Source organism: Anomaloglossus baeobatrachus, chromosome 2, assembly GCF_048569485.1.
Source record: "Anomaloglossus baeobatrachus isolate aAnoBae1 chromosome 2, aAnoBae1.hap1, whole genome shotgun sequence".
In the NCBI taxonomy this organism is placed as follows: Eukaryota; Metazoa; Chordata; class Amphibia; order Anura; family Aromobatidae; genus Anomaloglossus; species Anomaloglossus baeobatrachus.
In genome coordinates, this window is record NC_134354.1 from 700,739,959 (window position 1) to 700,761,095 (window position 21,137).

A 21,137-nucleotide genomic window follows, 5' to 3' on the forward strand; every position below is an offset into this window, starting at 1 on the left:
TGCTGCGGCGGCTTTTACTATTTTGAAAAAGCCGGCCACTCATTAAACAATCTCGTATTCCCTGCTTTCCCCGCCCACAGGTGCCTATGATTGGTTGCAGTGAGACACGCCCCCACGCTGAGTGACAGGTGTCTCACTGCACCCAATCACAGCAGCCGGTGGGCGTGTCTATACTGTGCAGTGAAATAAATAAATAAATAATTAAAAAAAATGGCGTGCGGTCCCCCCCAATTTTAATACCAGCCAGATAAAGCCATACGGCTGAAGGCTGGTATTCTCAGGATGGGGAGCTCCACGTTATGGGGAGCCCCCCAGCCTAACAATATCAGCCAGCAGCCGCCCAGAATTGCCGCATACATTATATGCGACAGTTCTGGGACTGTACCCGGCTCTTCCCGATTTGCCCTGGTGCGTTGGCAAATCGGGGTAATAAGGAGTTAATGGCAGCCCATAGCTGCCACTAAATCCTAGATTAATCATGTCAGGCGTCTGAGACACCCTCCATGATTAATCTGTAAGTTACAGTAAATAAACACACACACACACATGAAAAAATCCTTTATTAGAAATAAAAAACACAAACAAATTCCCTCATTACCAATTTAATAAGCCCCAAAAAGCCCTCCATATCCGGCGTAATCCACGGACCTCCAGCGTCGCTTCCAGCATGAAGGTGACAGGAGCTGCAGCAGACACCGCCGCTCCGGTCAGCTTCACACAGCAACTGAAGACAGCCGCGCGATCAGCTGAGCTGTCACTGAGGTTACCCGCTGTCACTGGATCCAGCGGTGGATGCAGCGGTGGCCGCGGGTAACCTAAGTGACAGCTCAGCTGATCGCGCTACTCACCTCAGTTGCTGCTCCGGTCACCTCCAAGCAGCAACTGAGGTGAGTAGCGCGATCAGCTGAGCTGTCACTGAGGTTACCCGCGGCCACCGCTGCATCCACCGCGGTGGAAGCGGGTAACCTCAGTGACAGCTCAGCTGATCGCGCGGCTGTCTTAAGTTGCTGTGTGAAGCTGACCGGAGCGGCGGTGTCTGCTGCAGCTCCTGTCACCTTCATGCTGGAAGCGACGCTGGAGGTCCGTGGAGTACGCCGGATATGGAGGGCTTTTTGGGGCTTATTAAATTGGTAATGAGGGAATTTGTTTGTGTTTTTTATTTCTAATAAAGGATTTTTTCATGTGTGTGTGTGTTTATTTACTGTAACTTACAGATTAATCATGGAGGGTGTCTCAGACGCCTGACATGATTAATCTAGGATTTAGTGGCAGCTATGGGCTGCCATTAACTCCTTATTACCCCGATTTGCCAACGCACCAGGGCAAATCGGGAAGAGCCGGGTACAGTCCCAGAACTGTCGCATATAATGTATGCGGCAATTCTGGGAGGCTGCTGGCTGATATTGTTAGGCTGGGGGGCTCCCCATAACGTGGAGCTCCCCATCCTGAGAATACCAGCCTTCAGCCGTATGGCTTTATCTGGCTGGTATTAAAATTGGGGGGGACCGCACGCCATTTTTTAAAATGTTTTATTTATTTATTTCACTGCACAGTATAGACACGCCCACCGGCTGCTGTGATTGGGTGCAGTGTGACACCTGTCACTCAGCGTGGGGGCGTGTCTCACTGCAACCAATCATAGGCGCCTGTGGGCGGGGAAAGCAGGGAATACGAGATTGTTTGTTTAATGAGCAGCCGGCTTTTTCAAAATAGTAAAAGCCGCCGGAGCAGTGTGAACGCCGTACAGCACAGCGCGGCGCCGGGGATCGGTGAGTATGAGAGAGGGCAGCTAACTTCAGTCACTCGGGGAATTAGTGGTCACCGGTGAGCCCTTCACTGGTGACCGCTAATCAGGACGCGGCACAGACAGAGCCGCAGCATGACAATGAAGTCGGGTTAAGTTCACCCGAGTTCATTCTGATTGTGCGGCTCTCTCTGTCTGCTGTCATCTGCCGTTCAGCTCTGCTACATGGCTGTCTGTGTCTGCTGTCAGCGGCCATGTAGCAGAGCTGAATGGCAGATGACATAGTAAAAAATACGCATTACACACGCATTACACACGCTAGTAAAATCATTAATTTATTCAGAAATAGTATCGCACTTGCGTTTCACTCGCACCTAACGTGAACTAAAATCAGCCGAGTTTTTTTCAGCCCAGTCGGACCGATTTTACTTGCATAGATGTGTTTCCACCCTTACAGGGGATCTCCTAGATGTATAGAAATGTAATCTAGAGCAAGGAATGGGTTGGATTAAAACACAAAACCTCTGTTCCTGCTACCGCTTAATAGACATCTATCCGGTGTTCTCTGATGGCTTCTTTCAAGAATCTCATTTTGTACATTATTTATGTGACCTCTGGAGCCAATGACTGACGTCAGCGATCAATTGCTGTACATAATTCATGTAACCGCTGCAGCCAATCACTGGTGTCAGTGATAACATGCTGCGTGTTCATGTGACCTCTGCAACCAATGACTGATGTCAGTGATCAAATGCTGTACGTAATTCATGTAACAACTGCAGCCAATCACTGGTGTCACTGATAACATGCTGCGTGTTCATGTGACCTCTGCAACCAATGACTGATGTCAGTGATCAAATGCTGTACATAATTCATGTAACCACTGCAGCCAATCACTGGTGTCAGTGATAACATGCTGCGTGTTCATGTGACCTCTGCAACCAATGACTGATGTCAGTGATCAAATGCTGTACGTAATTCATGTAACCGCTGCAGTTAGTCAGTTACCTCAGTGATCATACGCTGACATGGTCACATCTCCGGTAGGAGCACAGCGGTGGAGGCAGAGTTCAATTTTTATTTAACCCATTCCTCTCTTTGCTACAGTTTATAAATCCTGGAAAACTCTGCTGGATTATTCTAATGATCTTATACAGGATAAAGTTAAAAATGTAAACAACTTTATAATGTAATTATTGTTAAGATTTCTAATTTTTAATTTTGTTAACTGCTTGTTGCCTGGGTTACTGTCGAACATGGCAGCCTAGCCATGCAGTGCCCTGACAAGCAGATCTGATGGATCCAGTCAGCTTCAGTGTTTCCCCGAGTTCACAGGTCGGCAGCGCAACAATGTCTCCGGTACCAAATGACGATCAATCAGGAACTCACCGATTTTTCCCCCCCCCCCTCCCCTCCCCTCCCTTCTCCCTCCGGCAAACAGGAAGCCTGGAGGCAGGGTGTTTTTTATTTCCACAAGCTATAATACTTTAGTTTTATTTATGTTTGGGGGTAGTCATTATTATTTAGTTGATATTTCTTTTTTTAAGAGGGAGGAGAAAATTGTGAAGGGAACCTGTCATTTGCAATATGCAACCAGAACCACGAGCAGTTCTGGGAGCATATTGCTAATCCCTGCCTAACTGTCCCTGTATCTAGTAGCAGAAATGAGATCTTTGGAAAAAGTGTGTTTAAAGATCCTTTATGATATGCTAATGAGCGCAGGGACTAATCGCAAGGGCGTTATTTCCCCCGACTAGTCTGCCCTCTTTGCATGTTAGCACACACACAGGGGGCGTACTAATATGCTATTCAGTGCCCATTGCCCAGCGTCATCAGTGGTGACGTGTGTACCTGTGTCCGTGTCACCACTTCAGACGCCGGGTTTAGGCTCAGTGCACAGAATCAGAAGTCCCCACACTTCCCGCCATGCGCATTATGAAGCTGGGTGTACGCGTCCCAGCTTCAGAGAGGTCTAGTGCGCATGACCGGCAGTTCCGGGACTTCTAATCATGCGCACTGACCCTATGCCCAGCGTCTGAAGTGCTCAGAACAGACACAGGTACGCGCGTCACCACTGATGACAATGGGCATTTAATAGCATGTTAGTATGCCCCTGTGGGTGTGCTAACATGCTAAGAGGGCAGAATAGTTGGGGGAAGTAACGCCCTTGCGACCAATCCCCGCGCTCATTTGCATATCATAAAGGATCTTTACAAATACTTTTTCTATAGATCTCTTTATATCTGCTACTATAGGCTGGAACTGATGGGCAGGGATTAGAAATATGCCCCCAGAACTGCTCACTTTAAACTTCCTTTCTTTTTATGCAGTTTTTTTAATTTCTTTATTAATTATCTCCAAAATATTATTTTCTGCTCAGCTTCATTTTACGTTGGCCGTAGATGTCAATGATCCGCAGAGGTCTCTGGCCATGTACACTGGGGCCATTAATGGGCTGGCAACATGTGGGGAACCCGAGCTGCGTGTCTGCAGGCAACGTAATCACAAGACGAGCGGGGAACATTTTTTCGCATCCTATAGGGTTTCAGATACTCATAACTTTTTAATTAGCCCAATGAGCTTGTTTTTTGGGGGTCCCATTTTTAATGGTTCCATTTTGGGTTACATACAACTGTATGATTACTTTTTTGTTGGAGTGCAAGACTACAATTCTGTCATTTTTGAGGTTTGTTTTTTTTTATTTACAGTGTCTACCTTTTTATAGGATAATTTGTTTGTTGAAAGACTTTCTTATTCTCGGATTGTAGAAAGGGGGATAGTTAAACTACGGTATATTATGTTTAAACAAAATGTGTGTGTGTGTGTATATATATATATATTACAGTCATATGAAAAAGTTTGGGCACCCCTATTAATGTCAACCTTTTTTTCTGTATCACAATTTTGGGTTTTTGCAACAGCTATTTCAGTTTCATATATCTAATAACTGATGGACTGAGTAATATTTCTGGATTGAAATGAGGTTTATTGTACTAACAGAAAATGTGCAATCCGCATTTAAACAAAATTTGACCGGTGCAAAAATATGGGCACCTCAACATAAAAGTGACATATTTTGTAGATCCTCCTTTTGCAAAAATAACAGCCTCTAGTCGCTTCCTGTAGCTTTTAATGAGATCCTGGATGAAGGTATATTTGACCATTCCTGTTTACAAAACAATTCCAGTTCATTTAAGTTTGAGTATGGGCACCCTTATCAATTTCTTGATTTGAACACTGCTAACTACTTTTTACTGACTAACTAAAGCACTAAGGCTAAGTTCACATTTCCGTTGTTTTGCATCAGTCACATGCGTTGCTTGACACATGTGACTGATGCGTTGTACAATGGATGACAAAGAAAAGAATTTCATTGTCGGACTCCGTTGAGTGTGGGGGCGGAGTTCGGGGGGCGGAGCTGAGGACGTCAGTGTCGTGGTCTGCATGGCTGGGGACAGGTGAGTGAGTGTGTGTGTCTACATGCGTGTGTACATGCGGAGTGCGGGAGGGGGCGGAGCCGAGCGGGGCCGTGGAGCTGAGGACGTCAGTGCCGCGGGGACTGCAGGGCTGGGGACAAGTGTGTGTGTACACATGCAGAGTGCGGGAGGGGGCGGAGCTGAGTGGGGAAGTGTCGGCCTTCCTGCACACGTATCCAAGGTAAATATCTGGTAACTAAAAGCAAAGCACTTTTTGCTTGGTTACCCGATATTTATCTTGGTTACCAGCGTACACCGCTTAGCGCTGGCTCCCTGCACCCGTAATCACTGTAAATATCGGGTAACTAACCAAAGTGCATTGCTTGGTTACCCGATGTTTATCCTGGTTACGGGGGCAGGGAGCCAGAGAGAGCATGCGCAGCAAAATCCTACGGATTGCGCTGCTCAAAAAACGTTACAGGCTGTGTTGCTCCCGCCCGGCGGTCAGTTAAAAAACGACTGACCGCGACGCAGCGGATGCAACGCAGCATCATCAGTCGCAATCCGTCACTAATAGAAGTCTATGGGGAAAAACAGGATTCCTGCAAAATATTTTGCAGGATACCGTAATTCCTCTAGGCGAGGGATTGTGACTGATGCAAAACAACGGAAGTGTGAACTTAGCCTAAATTGGTTTTGTAACCTCATTGAGCTTTGAACTTCATAGGCAGGTGTATCCAATCATGAGAAAAGGTATTTAAGGTGGCCACTTGAAAGTTGTTCTATTTGAATCTCCTATGAAGAGTGGCATCATGGGCTCCTCAAAACAACTCTCAAATGATCTGAAAACAAAGATTATTCAACAAAGTTGTTCAGGGGAAGGATACAAAAAGTTGTCTCAGAGATTTAAACTGTCAGTTTCCACTGTGAGGAACATATTCAGGAAATGGATGAACACAGGTACAGTTCTTGTTAAGCCCAGAAGTGTCAGGCCAAGAAAAATATCAGAAAGGCAGAGAAGAAGAATGGTGAGAACAGTCAATCCACAGACCATCTCCAAAGACCTGCAGCATCATCTTGCTGCAGATGGTGTCAATGTGCATCGGTCAACAATACAGCGCACTTTGCACAAGGAGAAGCTGTATGGGAGAGTGATGCAAAAGAAGCCGTTTCTGCAAGCACGCCACAAACAGAGTCGCCTGAGGTATGCAAAAGACATTTGGACAAGCCAGTTACATTTTGGAAGAAGGTCCTGTGGACTGATGAAACAAAGATTGAGTTGTTTGGTCATACAAAAAGGCGTTATGCATGGAGGCAAAAAAACACGGCATTCCAAGAAACAAGAAAAGCACTTGCTACCCACAGTTAAATTTGGTGGAGGTTCCATCATGCTTTGGGGCTGTGTGGCCAATGCCGGCACCAGGAATCTTGTTAAAGTTGAGGGTCACATGGATTCAACTCAGTATCAGCAGATTCTTGACAATAATGTGCAAGAATCAGTGACGAAGTTGAAGTTACGCAGGGAATGGATATTTCAGCAAGACAATGATCCAAAACACCGCTCCAAATCTACTCAGGCATTCATGCAGAGGAACAATTACAATGTTCTGGAATGGCCATCCCAGTCCCCAGACCTGAATATCATTGAAAATCTGTGGGATGATGTGAAGCGGCTGTCCATACTCGGAGACCATCAAACTTAAATGAACTGGAATTGTTTTGTAAACAGGAATGGTCAAATATACCTTCATCCAGGATCCAGGAACTCATTAAAAGCTACAGAAAGTGACTAGAGGCTGTTATTTTTGCAAAAGGAGGATCTACAAAATATTAATGTCACTTTTATGTTGAGGTGCCCATATTTTTGCAGCGGTCAAATTTTGTTTAAATGCGGATTGCACATTTTCTGTTAGTACAATAAACCTCATTTCAATCGAAAAATATTACTGAGTCCATCAGTTATTAGATATATGAAACCGAAATAGCTGTTGCAAAAACCCAAATTGTTATAAAGAAAAAAGGTTAACATTAATAGGGGTGCTCAAACTTTTTCATATGACTGTATGTAATATATATATATATATATATATATATATATATATATATATATATATATATATATATATATATATATATATATATATATATATATATATAAATTATCTTTTTATTTTTTACTTTCTATAAAGAACTCAATTGTTCAGTATAGTGCAATAAGGCATGTCCTGTCTGCATGGTTACTGCAAAATCATATCTTTCTTTGTCGCTCCATTGGGAGACCCAGACAATTGGGTGTATAGCTATTGCCTCCGGAGGCCACACAAAGTATTACACTCAAAAGTGTAAGGCCCCTCCCCTTCTGGCTATACACCCCCAGTGGGATCACTGGCTCATCAGTTTTCATGCTTTGTGCAAGGAGGTCAGACATCCACACATAGCTCCACTGTTTAGTCAGCAGCAGCTGCTGACTATGTCGGATGGAAGAAAAGAGGGCCCATACTGGGGCCCCCAGCATGCTCCCTTCTCACCCCACTTTATGTCGGAGGTGTTTGTTAAGGTTGAGGTACCCATTGCGGGTACGGAGGCTGGAGCCCACATGCTGATTCCTTCCCCATCCCTGTTACAGGGCTCTGGGCGAAGTGGGATTTTAACGGTCTCCAGGCACTGAGACCGTGCTCCATCTGCAGCCCCTGGAGAAGACGCTGGATATGGAGCGGAGTACATCAGGGACATGGCCCTGCTTCCTCAAGGTACTCTGTGTCCCCGTGCATTTCGCACGCACACCGCAGCATTGCTGGGTGTGTTAGTGCGCCGGGGACATCAGCGCTGCTGCGCTTGTGCCATTGTCTCACTTCAGCTTAGCTGAGTGGGCAGACTTATGTAGAACGGTCGCGCCGGCCGCTGGGACTGCGACGCGGCTGGGACTTGTGGTGCGCCGGGGACTTCCGCGCTGGCCGCGCTTTTACGGCGGCCGCGCTTATAAATCGAGTCCCCGGCTTTTGCGGCCTAGTTCGTTCGTTAACGCCCACAGGCCTGCCAGTCAGGGTAGGGGCGTGACGCTGCACATCACGGCAGCCCGGAGAGCTGGAGTATGTTTTGCATACTCCACCCCTCTCACTGTGTGCACTGTGAAACCGGATTCCCGCACTTTCTCAAGCACGCCCACGGCTTCCTTCTCTAACACAGGACGCCGGCAGCCATTAGTGTCAGTTCTTTCTATAGCGATAAAACAGACAAGTGTGGGAACACCCTGACAGGGATTCTGAGGTTCACACAATAGCTGTGAGCAGGCGTTAATCAGCACTTGTGGTGCTAACCCCACTAGTGCCGAAGTGCATTGAGATATATGCTTCTACGCTATGCATTGCACTGTTTTGGTCGTACTTTTGTATATATCCTCCTTATTGTGCGGAGGAGATTACAGCATACTGTCTGTGGAAAACAGAGGTGCAGAAGCACATGTTTTCCATGCAGCCGGTACAGCAGGTACGGCTATATGGCCGGCAGGTTACATACACCCCCATTGTATGCAACTCAGCCGGAGTCTCTGCTAATGATCCAGAGGCTGGGGATGAAGTCTGCAGTGTTTACTGACAGATTTTCTGAGACTATGGCTGTGATACTGGAAGCCTTGCAGTCCAGACAAGTCTCTCACACCATGAGCACTGTTGAATCATTGATCCATGGTCCCCCTCAGTGTGAACAATTACAGCTCCGGGGGGGTCACGTGCATCCCAGAGTCACGGCTCTGACACGGACGACAGTCCCAAACAGCCTAAGCGGGCTCGCTGAGCGGCCCTCAGTTTCATCGCACTGGTCAGGGTCCCGCAGGTGGACTCTCTGGGTGCTGAAGCGGAGATAGCTGCTCAGGAGTCTTATCCTGAGACCGCTCTCAATCTCGGTACACCTGATGGGGACGCCATAGTGTATTATCTTATAGCGTCCATCAATAGAATGTTGGTCATTTCTCCCTCAGCTCCTCCTGTGAAGGAGCCAGCTGTACGGCAGGAGAAATTCTATTTCAGGTATCCCAAGCGTAAATTAGGTATTTTTCTGGACCACTCTGCCTTCAGAGAGATAGTCCAAAAACACCACGCTTATCCAGATAAGCGCTTCTCCAAGCGGCTTAAGATACACGTTATCCCTGCCCCTGACGTGGTCAAGGGCTGGACCCAGTGTCCCAAGGGACATCCTCCACTCTCCAGGCTTGTGGCTAGATCCATAATTGCAGTGGAAGATGGGGTTCCACTTACAGATGCCGCTGACAGACAGATGGATCTCTGGTCGAAATCCACCTATGAGGCTGTAGGCGCGCCGTTGGCTCCAGCATTCGCAGCCATAGAGGCACTCCAAGCCATTTCAGCTTGTCTTACACAGATGGACACAGTCACACGTACATCTGTACCGCAGGTGGCATCCTTAACCTCTCAAATGTTTGCATTTGCGTCTTACGCGATTACGCCTGTCCTACACTCTACGAGCCGTACGACAGAGGCGTCCGCTCACTCCGTGTTTTTACGCAGACCCTGGTCGTTAAGTGAATGGAAGGCAGATTTTGCTTCCAAAAAAGTACTTAACCAGTTTGGTTTTTTCTGCGGAACGACTGTTTGGTGGGCGTTTGGATGAAATCATTAAACACTCCAAGGGTAAAGATTCATCCTTACCTCAGCCCAGACAAACAAACCCCAACAGAGCAGGGGTCCCCTCGTCCAAAAGGACTCAAAAAGATCAGAGGAGCTCAGATTCGTGGCGGGCTCAGTCACGCCCAAAACAGACAGTCTGAAAACCCGCTTCCAAGGCGGCTTCCTCAGGACTTGCAGCCTCCTCTCTTCGCATCCGCGCTCGGTAGCAGGCTCTCCCGCCTTGGCGATATTTAACTGCCATAGGTCAATGGCCGTTGGGGGAGAGACATTCTGTCTCACGGGTACAGGATAGAGTTTAGTTCGTCCTCCAACTCGATTCTTCAGAACTTCTCCACCTCCCGGCCGAGCCGTTGCGCTTCTGCAAACGATGGGCACTTTATAGGCAGAAGGAGTGGTGACTACGTTTCTCTTCAGGACCAAGGTCACGGTTTTTGCCCCAATTTATTTCGGGAGCCAAAAAAGGACGGGTCGTTCCGTCCCGTTCTGGATCTAAAACGGCTCAACAAGCTCGTGAGCACCAGGCGGTTCTGGATGGAATACTCCGCTCCGTCATCGCCTCAATGTCCCAAGGAGGTTTCCTAGCATCAATAGACAGGATGCTTATCTCCACGTGCCGATTGATCCAGAGCACCAGCGTTTCTGCGCTTCGTTATAGGAAACGAACACCTTCTGTTCGTAACTCTTCCTTCCTGCTGGCGACAGCCCCACGGGTCTTCGCCAAGTTCATGGCAGCAGTAGTGACAGTTCTGCACTCTCAAGGTCACTCTGTGATCCCGTATTTGGACGATTTCCTAGTCAAGGCACCCTCTTAGGGAACACTGCCCGTATGTTGCGCTGGAGACTCTCCAGAGTTTTGGGTGGATCATCAACTTTCAATGTCAGATCCGACCCTGACCCAATCGCTACCATATCTAGGCATAGAGTTTCATACTCTCTCAGCGATAGTGAAGCTTACGCTAAATCAACAGCGTTCACTACAGACAAGGCTACAATCTCTCCTTTAAGGACCAGTCGCACACATTGAGACGCCTCATGTACTTCCCAAGGTCCTTCCTACTCCCATCCTGGGTGGTAGTTACGACAGACGTGAGTCTATCAGGGTGGGGAGCAGTTTTTCTCCACCACAGGGCTCAAGGTACTTGGACTCAGAAATAATCCAACCTTCAGATCAATGTTCTGGAAAACAGAGCAGTGTATCTTGCTCGACTAGCCTTCCAGCAGTGGCTGGAAAGCAAGCAAATCCGAATTCAATCGGACAACTCCACAGCGGTGGCATACATTTACCACCAAGGAAGAACACGCAGCCGGCAAGCCTTCCAGGAAATCCGGCAGATTCTGACGTGGGTGGAAGGCACGGCATTCACCGTATCCTCAGTTCACATCCCAGGGGAAGACTGGGAAGCAGACTTCCTCAGTCGCCAGGGTATGGACGCAGGCGTATGGTCTCCTCAAGATCTGTCGCCGCTGACAGATGCCGGACGTCGACCTAATGGCGTCACGGCACAACAACATCGTCCCGGCTTCATGGCACGGTCTCACAATCTTCGATCTCTGGCGGCGAACGCCTTAGTTCAGCATTGGTCGCAGTTCTAGCTACCTTATGGGTCACGCCGCTGGCATTGTTGCCCAGAGTGCTGCGCAAGTTCAGGCCCGACTGCCGCCGCGCCATCCTCGTCGCTCCATTGGCCGAGGATGACGTGGTACTCGAATCGGTGGTACCTCACGGTGGGCCAACCGGAGGCACTACCAGACCGATCAGACTTGCTGTCTCAAGGGCCATTTTTCCATTTTTCCAGTTGAATTCTGCGACCCTCAACCTGACGGTGTGGCATTGAGTCCTGGAGCCTTGCGTCTTCAGGATTATCTCAGGACGTGGTTGCCACCATGGGACAGACTAGGATACCAACGTCCGCCAAGATTGACCACAGGATGTGGAAGATATTCTTATCTGGGTACTCGGCTCAAGGGGTTTCTCCCAAGCCGGTTCCATCGTCTATGTTTCCTTCCTTCCTGCAATCTAGGTTGGAAAATGGGTTGTCGCTCAGCTCCCTCTCGGGACAAGTCTCAGCGCTATCTGTATTTTTTCAGAAACGCCTAGCACGACTTCCGCAGGTACGCACGTTCCTGCAGGGAGTTTGTCTTCTCAGCACTCCGTACAAGCGGCCGTTAGAGCCCTGGGATCTGAACAAGGTTCTAATTGCTCTTAAGAAGCCGCCTTTCGAGCCTAGGAATGATTTTCCCTTTCCCACCTTTCACGGGAAGTGGCCTCTCTAGTACGGTCACGGCTCTTAGGAGAAGTTTTCGAGCTAGTAACGCTCTCATACAAATCTTACTTCCGGGTCCTTTACCAGGACAAGGTAGTTCTGCGCCCGATTCCGGGATTTCTCCATAAGGTGGTATCCCACTCTCATCTCAATCAAGATATCACCTCACCTTCTTTGTGTCCTCATCCAGTCCACCAACTTCAGAAAGATTTGCAGCTGTTGGATCTGGTGAGAGCACTCAGGTTCTACACGGATGCACTCTTTGTCCTTGTCGCTGGTCGGCGTAAAGAGTCGCAAGCTTCCAGATCCACCCTGGCTCGGAGGATCGAGGAACCAATTCTTGAAACCTACAGTTCTACTGGGCTTCCGGTTCCTTCAGGGCTGAAGGCCCATTCTACCAGAGCCGTGGGTGCGTCCTGGGCATTACGGCACCAGGCTACGGCTCAGCAGGTGTGTCAGGCACCCACCTGGTCGAGTCTACTTACTTTTACCAGGCATTATCAGATGCATACCTACGCTTCGGCAGACGCCAGCCTAGGTAGATAAGTCATTCAGGCGGCGGTTGGCCACCTGTAGGAGAGGGCCGTTTGACGGCCCTATCATGAGGTATTCTTTTACCCACCCAGGGATTGCTTTTGGACATCCCAATTGTCTGGGTCTCCCAATGGAGCGACAAAGAAGAAGGGAATTTTGTTTACTTACCGTAAATTCCTTTTCTTCTAGCTCCAATTGGGAGACCCAGCACCCGCCCTGTTTTCTCGGGGGTTTTTTCGTTTTTTTCGGGTACACATGTTGTTAATGTGGAATGGTTTCAGTTCTCCGATGTTCCTCGGATTGAATTGGTCCTTAAACCTGTTATTGGCTTTCCTCCTTCTTGCTTTGGCACTAAAACTGATGAGCCAGTGATCCCACTGGGGGTGTATAGCTAGAAGGGGAGGGGCCTTACACTTTTGAGTGTAATACTTTGTGTGGCCTCCGGAGGCAATAGCTATACACCCAATTGTCTGGGTCTCCCAATTGGAGCTAGAAGAAAAGGAATTTACGGTAAGTAAACAAAATTCCCTTCTTTGGTCTTTGTCTTGTGGCTACAGCTTTCTCGACAGCTTTGGACCTGGAGTAAAAGTGCAACATTGGAATAGGATCAACCGGGAATCCGTAAGATATCTCGTTTGTTTTATTTGTTACCGAATTCTTGTTTTTGTTTCCTTTTCTTTTTCTTCTCTAATAGATTAGTCAGAAGATAATTCCCTTAAAGGAAATGCGTCATCAGAAAATTAACTATTGTTTAAATTAGGTTCTTGTATGAAATCTATTTTTTTCCTTTACTTATCACACACAATCTTTGCCAAAATAAAATGAGAAATATTTAGTTCAAATCTTTGTTTATTGATTTTTTTCAATAAACATTTTACACGAATAAACATGGGAAAATGAGAAACTTGGCATTTTTCACACTGCGGCTTTTATAGACATTTAACTTTGTGGCATTTCAGGATAGTCACATGAAAGCTGAGGGGAAAAGAGCGCCAACATTGCTGATTTTTCCTTTGTCCTGATGAAGGAGCTCTGATCTCTGAAACGAGTAGACCTGTAATATAAAGAAGAATTGATTAAATCAACAGTCTATTACCTCGGCAGCAGCGCAACATTAACCCTGTTTCTCCTCTCCAGCATTGAAAGATATTCACATGCACATTAATTGCAATAAATATTCTCTAACCCTATCTTGTCTATTGAAGCATCTAATAAGCGTGTTTAAACGTGAAAGGAGGAGATGGCACAGCCATCTGTGACATCAGCTTTTGTGAATGGTAGATACTGTGTTATTAGCTGAGAATAGAGGTGTACGAAGAGCTGCTGATAAGTCTTTGGCTTTGTGATCTTTTTTTGTTTCTATGGTAATGAATCTTACATCACATGAAAGCCTTATGTGTGTAATATATGTTTTCAAAATTTTGTGTTTGTTGCTTATGACAACAGTGTTGTACGCACACCGGAAAACAAAATGGCGGAGTCTAATGCGATATTCACAGCAACTGAGAGCAGAGGAGTGATAAAATTCTTGTTTCTGCAAGGAAAGTTCGTGAGTATATTCATGGTGATATGTAGCAGACATTTGGGGATCAATGCCCTTCATATTCCACAGTTAAGAACTGGGTTGCCAAATTTAAAATGGTCCACTTCAGCACCAATCATGAGGAACGTCCTGGACGACCGAGAGTGGTTGTTGTTCCGGAGATTGTCGATTCTGTGCACAACCTCATACTGAAGCATCGACGAATCAAATTTCAACTAAAACAACAGCAAACATCATGGGGATTTCCTGTGAATATGTTTGTGTTATTATCCATGAACATTTGGACATGAGGAAGCTATCTGCAAAGTGGGTCCCTAAATGTTTGACAACAGATCAGAGAAGCATGCGAGTGAAAACTTCCCGGACATTTGTCGGCGTTTCCGGACTGATAAGAACTTCCTGGATTGACTGGTCACTATGGATGAGACCTGGATTTATTTGTATTACTCTGAAAACAAGGAGCAGTCAAAAGAGTGGAGGCACAGTGGTTCTCCTAGTCCAAAGAAGTTGAGATTGGAAAAATCAATCACTAAGGTGATGGTGTCTGTGTTCTGGGATAAGGAGGGCGTGCTGCTAGTGAACTACCTTCAAAATGATTCCACCATCAATGCAAGGTATTACATTGAACTATTGGACCATTTGAAGGCAGCTCTCAAAGCCAAAATGTGCAGCAAGCTGTCCAAAGAAATCTTGTTCCTGCAAGACAACGCCTCTTCCACACAGCACAAGGAACCACGGCAAAACTGGCAGAGCTGGGCTTCCGGCTGCCTGACCAATCGCCTTATTCACCAGATCTAGCTCCCTCCGACTATCCTCTGTTTCCAAACCTGAAAAAACGCCACAAGGGTACCAATTTCACACTATTACTGATGCCATGGCTGCTACGGATGCCTAGCTTTTTTGCTATGCTAATAGAACTTGGAATACCGATGTAAGAAGTGTGCTGACATCAGTGGAGAGTATGTGGAATAAATGTAAAGTTTCATCATCCTTTCTCGTTTCTTTCTGGGTAAAGCCAAACACTTATCAGCAGCCCCTTGTATAAGGGATGACCTCTGCTGATAAGGAAACTACTGTAAATTGAAAAAATAACAGGATGTACGAGTCTATAAAAGCCCCAATGTAAAAATTGCAAGATTACCTCTTTTTTTTTTTTTTTTATTTTTTTATTTTTGTTTTTTTTTTTTTTTTTTAAAGTCATAATATTAAGATAAAAAATATTGATAATTTTTAAAAACTACACAACTCAAAAACCTGAGTTATACACCAGGTCATTTTCTAATGACACATACCCTTTACACGTATTGTCCCACTCCCCTATAGGGCCTAATAGGGCATTGGTAGAAGGAATCTTCCTTTTTGTTTCATGTTGAGTTTCTGTTGTGTTTTTAGCAGAAAAATGAAGCGAAGAGAGACGACTGCAGGAGGAACCGATACATCTCCCGTCTCTCCAGTACGAACCCCCAGAAACATTTCCGTTCGTAAGTTGGGTGTTAATTTTTATGTTGTTGTAGTATTTTATTGTTGCCCATTTCTAGATGAGGCCATTTTTTTTTTTTTTTTTTTTTACCATTCACGATTGGGCACCTTGTATTTTTTTTCTGTATGTGAGATTTTTAAAATCTATATATACCGTATTTTTCGGACCATAAGACGCACTTTTTTCCCCCCAAATGTTGGGGGAAAGTGGGGGGTGCGTCTTATGGTCTGACTATAAGGCTGCGGGGAATGAGGGTGCCGCGGTGCAGCAGGTCATCGGCGGCACGAGCAGGCTGTAACAGCCTGCCGTGACCACGTGGGCCCGCTCATTACATATGCACGCCCATCCTCCCGCCCATCATCTCTCAGCGAAACCTGCGCTGACAGGTGGGCGGGGTGATGGGCGGGGGGGGGGGGTACGTGCATAATTAGCAGCCGGCCGTGATCACCCCTGGCAACTACAGCCTGGAGTGATCATGTGCGGCTGTATTCACTGCCCCCCGTGCATCATTATCAGCGCGGGGTGCAGTGAATCAGTGTACTCACCCGTCACCGTGTGTGGAGCCGCCCCCCTGCAGCATCGCGTCTTCCTGTCTGTGCCGGCGGTCAGCTGATCTGGACACTAGCGGCGCGCACCGTGATGACGTCATCGTTGTGCGCGCCGCTAGTATCCACCAGAATCGATCAGCTTACCGCCGGCACAGACAGGAAGACGCGATGCTGCAGACACCGGTGACGGCTCCACACAGCGGCTCTGCAGCTGAGTCAGAGATCGGTGCTTCAGGGAGTGAGGAAGGGTAAGTATAAACGTTTATTTTTTTTTTCCTGTGCCACAGGTTACACGCCATTTACCAGGATGGGGGCATTTCATGAGCAGGATGGATGGGGGCATATCATGAGCAGGATGGATGGGGCATTTCATGAGCAGGATGGATGGGGGCATTTCATGAGCAGGATGGATGGGGGCATTTCATGAGCAGGATGGATGGGGGCATATCATGAGCAGGATGGATGGGGGCATTTCATGAGCAGGATGGATGGGGGCATTTCATGAGCAGGATGGATGGGGGCATTTCATGAGCAGGATGGATGGGGGCATTTCATGAGCAGGATGGATGGGGGCATTTCATGAGCAGGATGGATGGGGGCATTTCATGAGCAGGATGGATGGGGGCATTTCATGAGCAGGATGGATGGGGGCATTTCATGAGCAGGATGGATGGGGGCATTTCATGAGCAGGATGGATGGGGGTATATCATGAGCAGGATGGATGGGGGCATATCATGATCAGGATGGATGGGGGCATATCATGAGCAGGATGGATGGGGGCATATCATGAGCAGGATGGATGGGGGCATATCATGAGCAGGATGGATGGGGGCATATCATGAGCAGGATGGATGGGGGCATTTCATGAGCAGGATGGATGGGGGCATATCATGAGCAGGATGGATGGGGGCATATCATGAGCAGGATGGATGGGGGCATTTCATGAGCAGGATGGATGGGGGCATATCATGAGCAGGATGGATGGGGGCATATCATGAGCAGGATGGATGGGGGCATATCATGAGCAGGATGGATGGGGGCATTTCATGAGCAGGATGGATGGGGGCATATCATGAGCAGGATGGATGGGGGCATTTCATGAGCAGGATGGATGGGGGCATATCATGAGCAGGATGGATGGGGGGTATATTATTAGCAGGATGGGGGGGTATATGAGCAGGATCATATACAAGGCAGGAGGATCCTTATCAGAATGGGGTACCTTAGTAGAGAATTTGGGGACATTACCCCCATAACAGTGTCAGCAGCAGATCCTCGCCCCATAACAGTGTGTCATGACCATATTTTTTGGTTAAAATTTTATTTTCCTATTTTCCTCCTCTAAAACCAGGGTGCGTCTTATGGTCAGGTGCGTCTTATAGTCCGAAAAATACGGTAGTTTTTCTTAATTTAAGGCAAGACTAAAAACTGCAATTTAGACTAGAGAGTTTTAAATTTGTTTCTTTTTCTTTTGTCTGTATTTATTTTTCGTTTAAATATTGTGCCCTCCCTCTAAGGTCACAAAAAACTGTCTGGGGTGCAGAGAGGGATTTCTAGATCACAAACAACCTTTAGGGGGAGAATTATTTTAACTTTACAATGTATTTTATGTGTTGCTGATTTTCCCTGTAACTGAGTCTGGCATATGCGCCCAGGTACAAGGCAGATTCATTCTCTTGAGTGCTGCAGAGCTCAGCTCGGCTCATGGCTTTGCCGGGCACCCAGCTATCAAGTGATGACTGCGTCGGGAGGAGGAAGCATCATTGTAGCTTGATCGACTTTATATAGCACACTGTCAGATCTCTCTATACATCAATCAGGAAGGCAGAGATAGTAATAAAGTAGTCAAGTATTTCCCATTACGGCGTGAGCCGCATTGTTAGGGCTGCTTCTCACTTGCGAGTTTCTCGCAGTAGAGCAATACGAGAAAATCTCGCATTGGAATCGGACACATGTTAGTGAATGATTCAGCTCTCATCTGCGATTATTTTTTTTTTTTTTTCTCAGTCCAAATCGGACTGAGAAAAAAATCGCAGCATGCTGTGTTTTGGCGAGTTTCTCCTGCGAGTCTCTCCAATGCAAGTCTATGGGAGCGTGTCAATAATCGGATGTCACGGGACGGCAATCACACCATCCTAGTGACATCCGATTTTCTAAATATATTTCTCGCATGTTTCCTAAAACACTGGAAACGAGTGATGTCTCACAATGTCTGTCAATCTCTATTCTCTGTCAGTTGGTCTCTCCCTCTCGGTCTGTAAGTCACTCACTATCTCTGTCCCTCTCTCTCTGTCCATGTCGGTCTATCCCTCTCCCCCCCTCTCTCATACTGACAGATCCCCCGATCACCAGCGCGGCGCTGCACGGCGTTCACACTGCTCCGGCGGCTTCTCTTTTGAAAAAGCCGGCCGCTCATTATTCAATCTCGTATTCCCTGCTTTCCCCGCCCACCAGCACCTATGATTGGTTGCAGTCAGACACGCCCCCACGCTGAGTGACAGCTGTCTCACTGCACCCAATTACAGCAGCCATTGGGCGTGTCTATGCTGTGCAGTAAAATAAATAAATAATTAAAAAAAACGGCGTTCGGTCCCCCCACAATTTTAATACCAGCCAGATAAAGCCATAGGGCTGAAGGCTGGTATTCTCAGAATGGGGAGCTCCACGTTATGGGGAGCCCCCCAGCCTAACAATATCAGCCAGCAGCCGCCCAGAATGGCCGCTTCTATTAGATGCGACTGTTCTGGGACTGTACCCGGCTCTTCCCGATTTACCCTGGTGCGTTGGCAATCTGGGTAATAAGGAGTTAATGGCAGCCCATAGCTGCCACTAAATCCTAGATTAATCATTGCAGGCGTCTATGAGACACCCCCAATGATTAACCTGTAAATTTAAAGTTAATAAACACACACAGTAAAAAAATCCTTTATTTGAAATAATAAACAATAACAAAGACCCTCGTTCACCACTTTATTAAGTACGCAAAAAACCCATCCTTGTCCGATGTAATCCACGGAGGTCCCGCGTCGCTTCCAGCTCTGCTACATGAAGGTGACAGGAGCTTCAGAAGACACCGCCGCTCCTGACAGCTCCACGCAGCAACTGAGGTGAGTCGCGCGATCAGCTGTGCTGTCACTGAGGTTACTCGCGGCCACCGCTGGATCCTCCAACAGTGACAGCAAGTCACCCGAGTGACAGCCATGAAGTCACATGTGAGTTGCAGTCACGGGAGGAGGATCCAGCTGGCCGCGGGTAACCTGAGTGACTGCAGCGCTTATCGCGCTGCTCAATTCAGTCACTCAGGAGATTAGTGATCACCGGTGAATCCTTCATGGGTGACCGCTAATCAGGACGCGACACAGACAGAGCCGCGGCATGACAATGAAGTCGGGTGAAGTTCACCCGAGTTCATTCTGATCGTGCGGCTCTGTCTGTGTCTGCTGTCAGCGGCCATGTAGCAGAGCTGAATGGCAGATGACAGCTGCTGAGAAAAAAAAAGGATCACACACGGATCACACATGCATTGCACACGCACTGCAAACATGAGAAAAATCTCAGGATCGCAGTGCAGTTGCATTGCACTCTGACCTAACGTGAACTAAAATCAGCCGAGTTTTTTTTCAGCCAACTCGGACCGATTTTACTCGCATAGATGTGTTTCCAGCCTTAAATTTAAGCTAGGGCAACACTGTAACCTTGGCAGCAACTCATACAAATTCCCCCACACTGCGCCCCTGAATGCAGATACGCACCTAACAGTTAATGGGAACCTTTCGGGTCTCCTATGCCTTCCAGCCCAGCAGCATTCATACCTGTATGCCCAAATTCCTCCCTAATCATCGCTGTATTATGATATTCACTAAGATGAATGTTTTTAAAAAAAAAAAATACTTAAACCTCGCTGTCCCTATGCTAATTAGGCCTGTGACTAGTCACAGGGGCATTTGTTCCCCTTACTACAAATATATCAAAAAGACTGACCCGCACATCCATCAGGTGTGAACAGGTGCCTGCTGAAAACACAATATAACTACAAAAATACATACAACTGCACTCTATTTTTGTAGTTATAATGTATTTTCAGCTAGCACCTGTTGGATGTGCAGGTCAGTCTTTTTATATATTTTGTTATATTTGTAGTGCGTTTCTTCCTGACTGAGCACTCTGCCCTATAACCAGGCTTTGTTGTACCTTCCTTTATAGTTTGATCCTTTCTGCCCAGACATGTAGGTTTTTAAAACAGATAGCAGCATGTTAGAGTCCCAGTATATAAGAGATCACCTTGTCGTGGTTATCAGGCTCACATGCATTGGCCAATACATAAGATAAGTATCTCTTTTTTTCCAAGTATTCCTATATCAGTAATGCAATTCCAGAGATCCCTTATTCATTGTTAGCATTCTATAGTGCAGCCGTATGTATTTTTTTTTTCCCCTTACTAGTTGGTCCGTTTTCCATGTTATCACGCCCCTGTGAGTGTGATACGTTGGACTAGTCTAGGGAACTAACGCCCCTTCCACTAGTCACAGGCCTAATTAGCACAGGAACAGTGATGAGTATAGTAGGTTGTTTTTTTTTTGTTTTTTTCATATAAGTGAATAGCGTTATACAGGGCTGGTTAGGGAGGGAAATTGGGCATGCAGGCATGAATGCTGCAGGGTTGAAGGGCATAGGAGACCCAACAGGTTCTCTTTTAACATATGATTAGTCATTGTGCAACCCACCATTCAAAATATAAGTCGATCATCTAGCATCTATTAAATATTATTAGCCACTTTTCATCTGCCACTAAAAATATAAACTAATTAGTCACTGTGCCTCCTCCCAAATTTATTACAAGTCCCTGTCCCGTCCCCACCCCTCTATTTCATTATAATTTTATGACCTCTCTTACAACTACACCCCCAATTCATTGCAATTAATTGTCCTCTCTCCCACCCCATATCCGAATTACTACAATTACA

General features: G+C 46.8%; 1 protein-coding gene across 9 annotated transcripts in view; it reads left to right on the plus strand.

Moving 5' to 3' along the window:
• SETDB2 (SET domain bifurcated histone lysine methyltransferase 2) overlaps positions 1 to 21,137 on the plus strand; it is a 197,698-nt gene that overhangs the window by 6,122 nt on the left and 170,439 nt on the right. For 3 of the 9 annotated variants that reach the window (XM_075337278.1, XM_075337277.1, XM_075337275.1), the window contains exons 2-3: positions 13,159 to 13,222; positions 15,537 to 15,625. In XM_075337278.1, coding sequence (XP_075193393.1) covers positions 15,544 to 15,625 — 82 coding nt within the window. In that variant the 5' untranslated portion in view covers positions 13,159 to 13,222; positions 15,537 to 15,543. The other 6 variants (XM_075337279.1, XM_075337276.1, XM_075337274.1 and 3 more) reach the window with 4 other exon arrangements.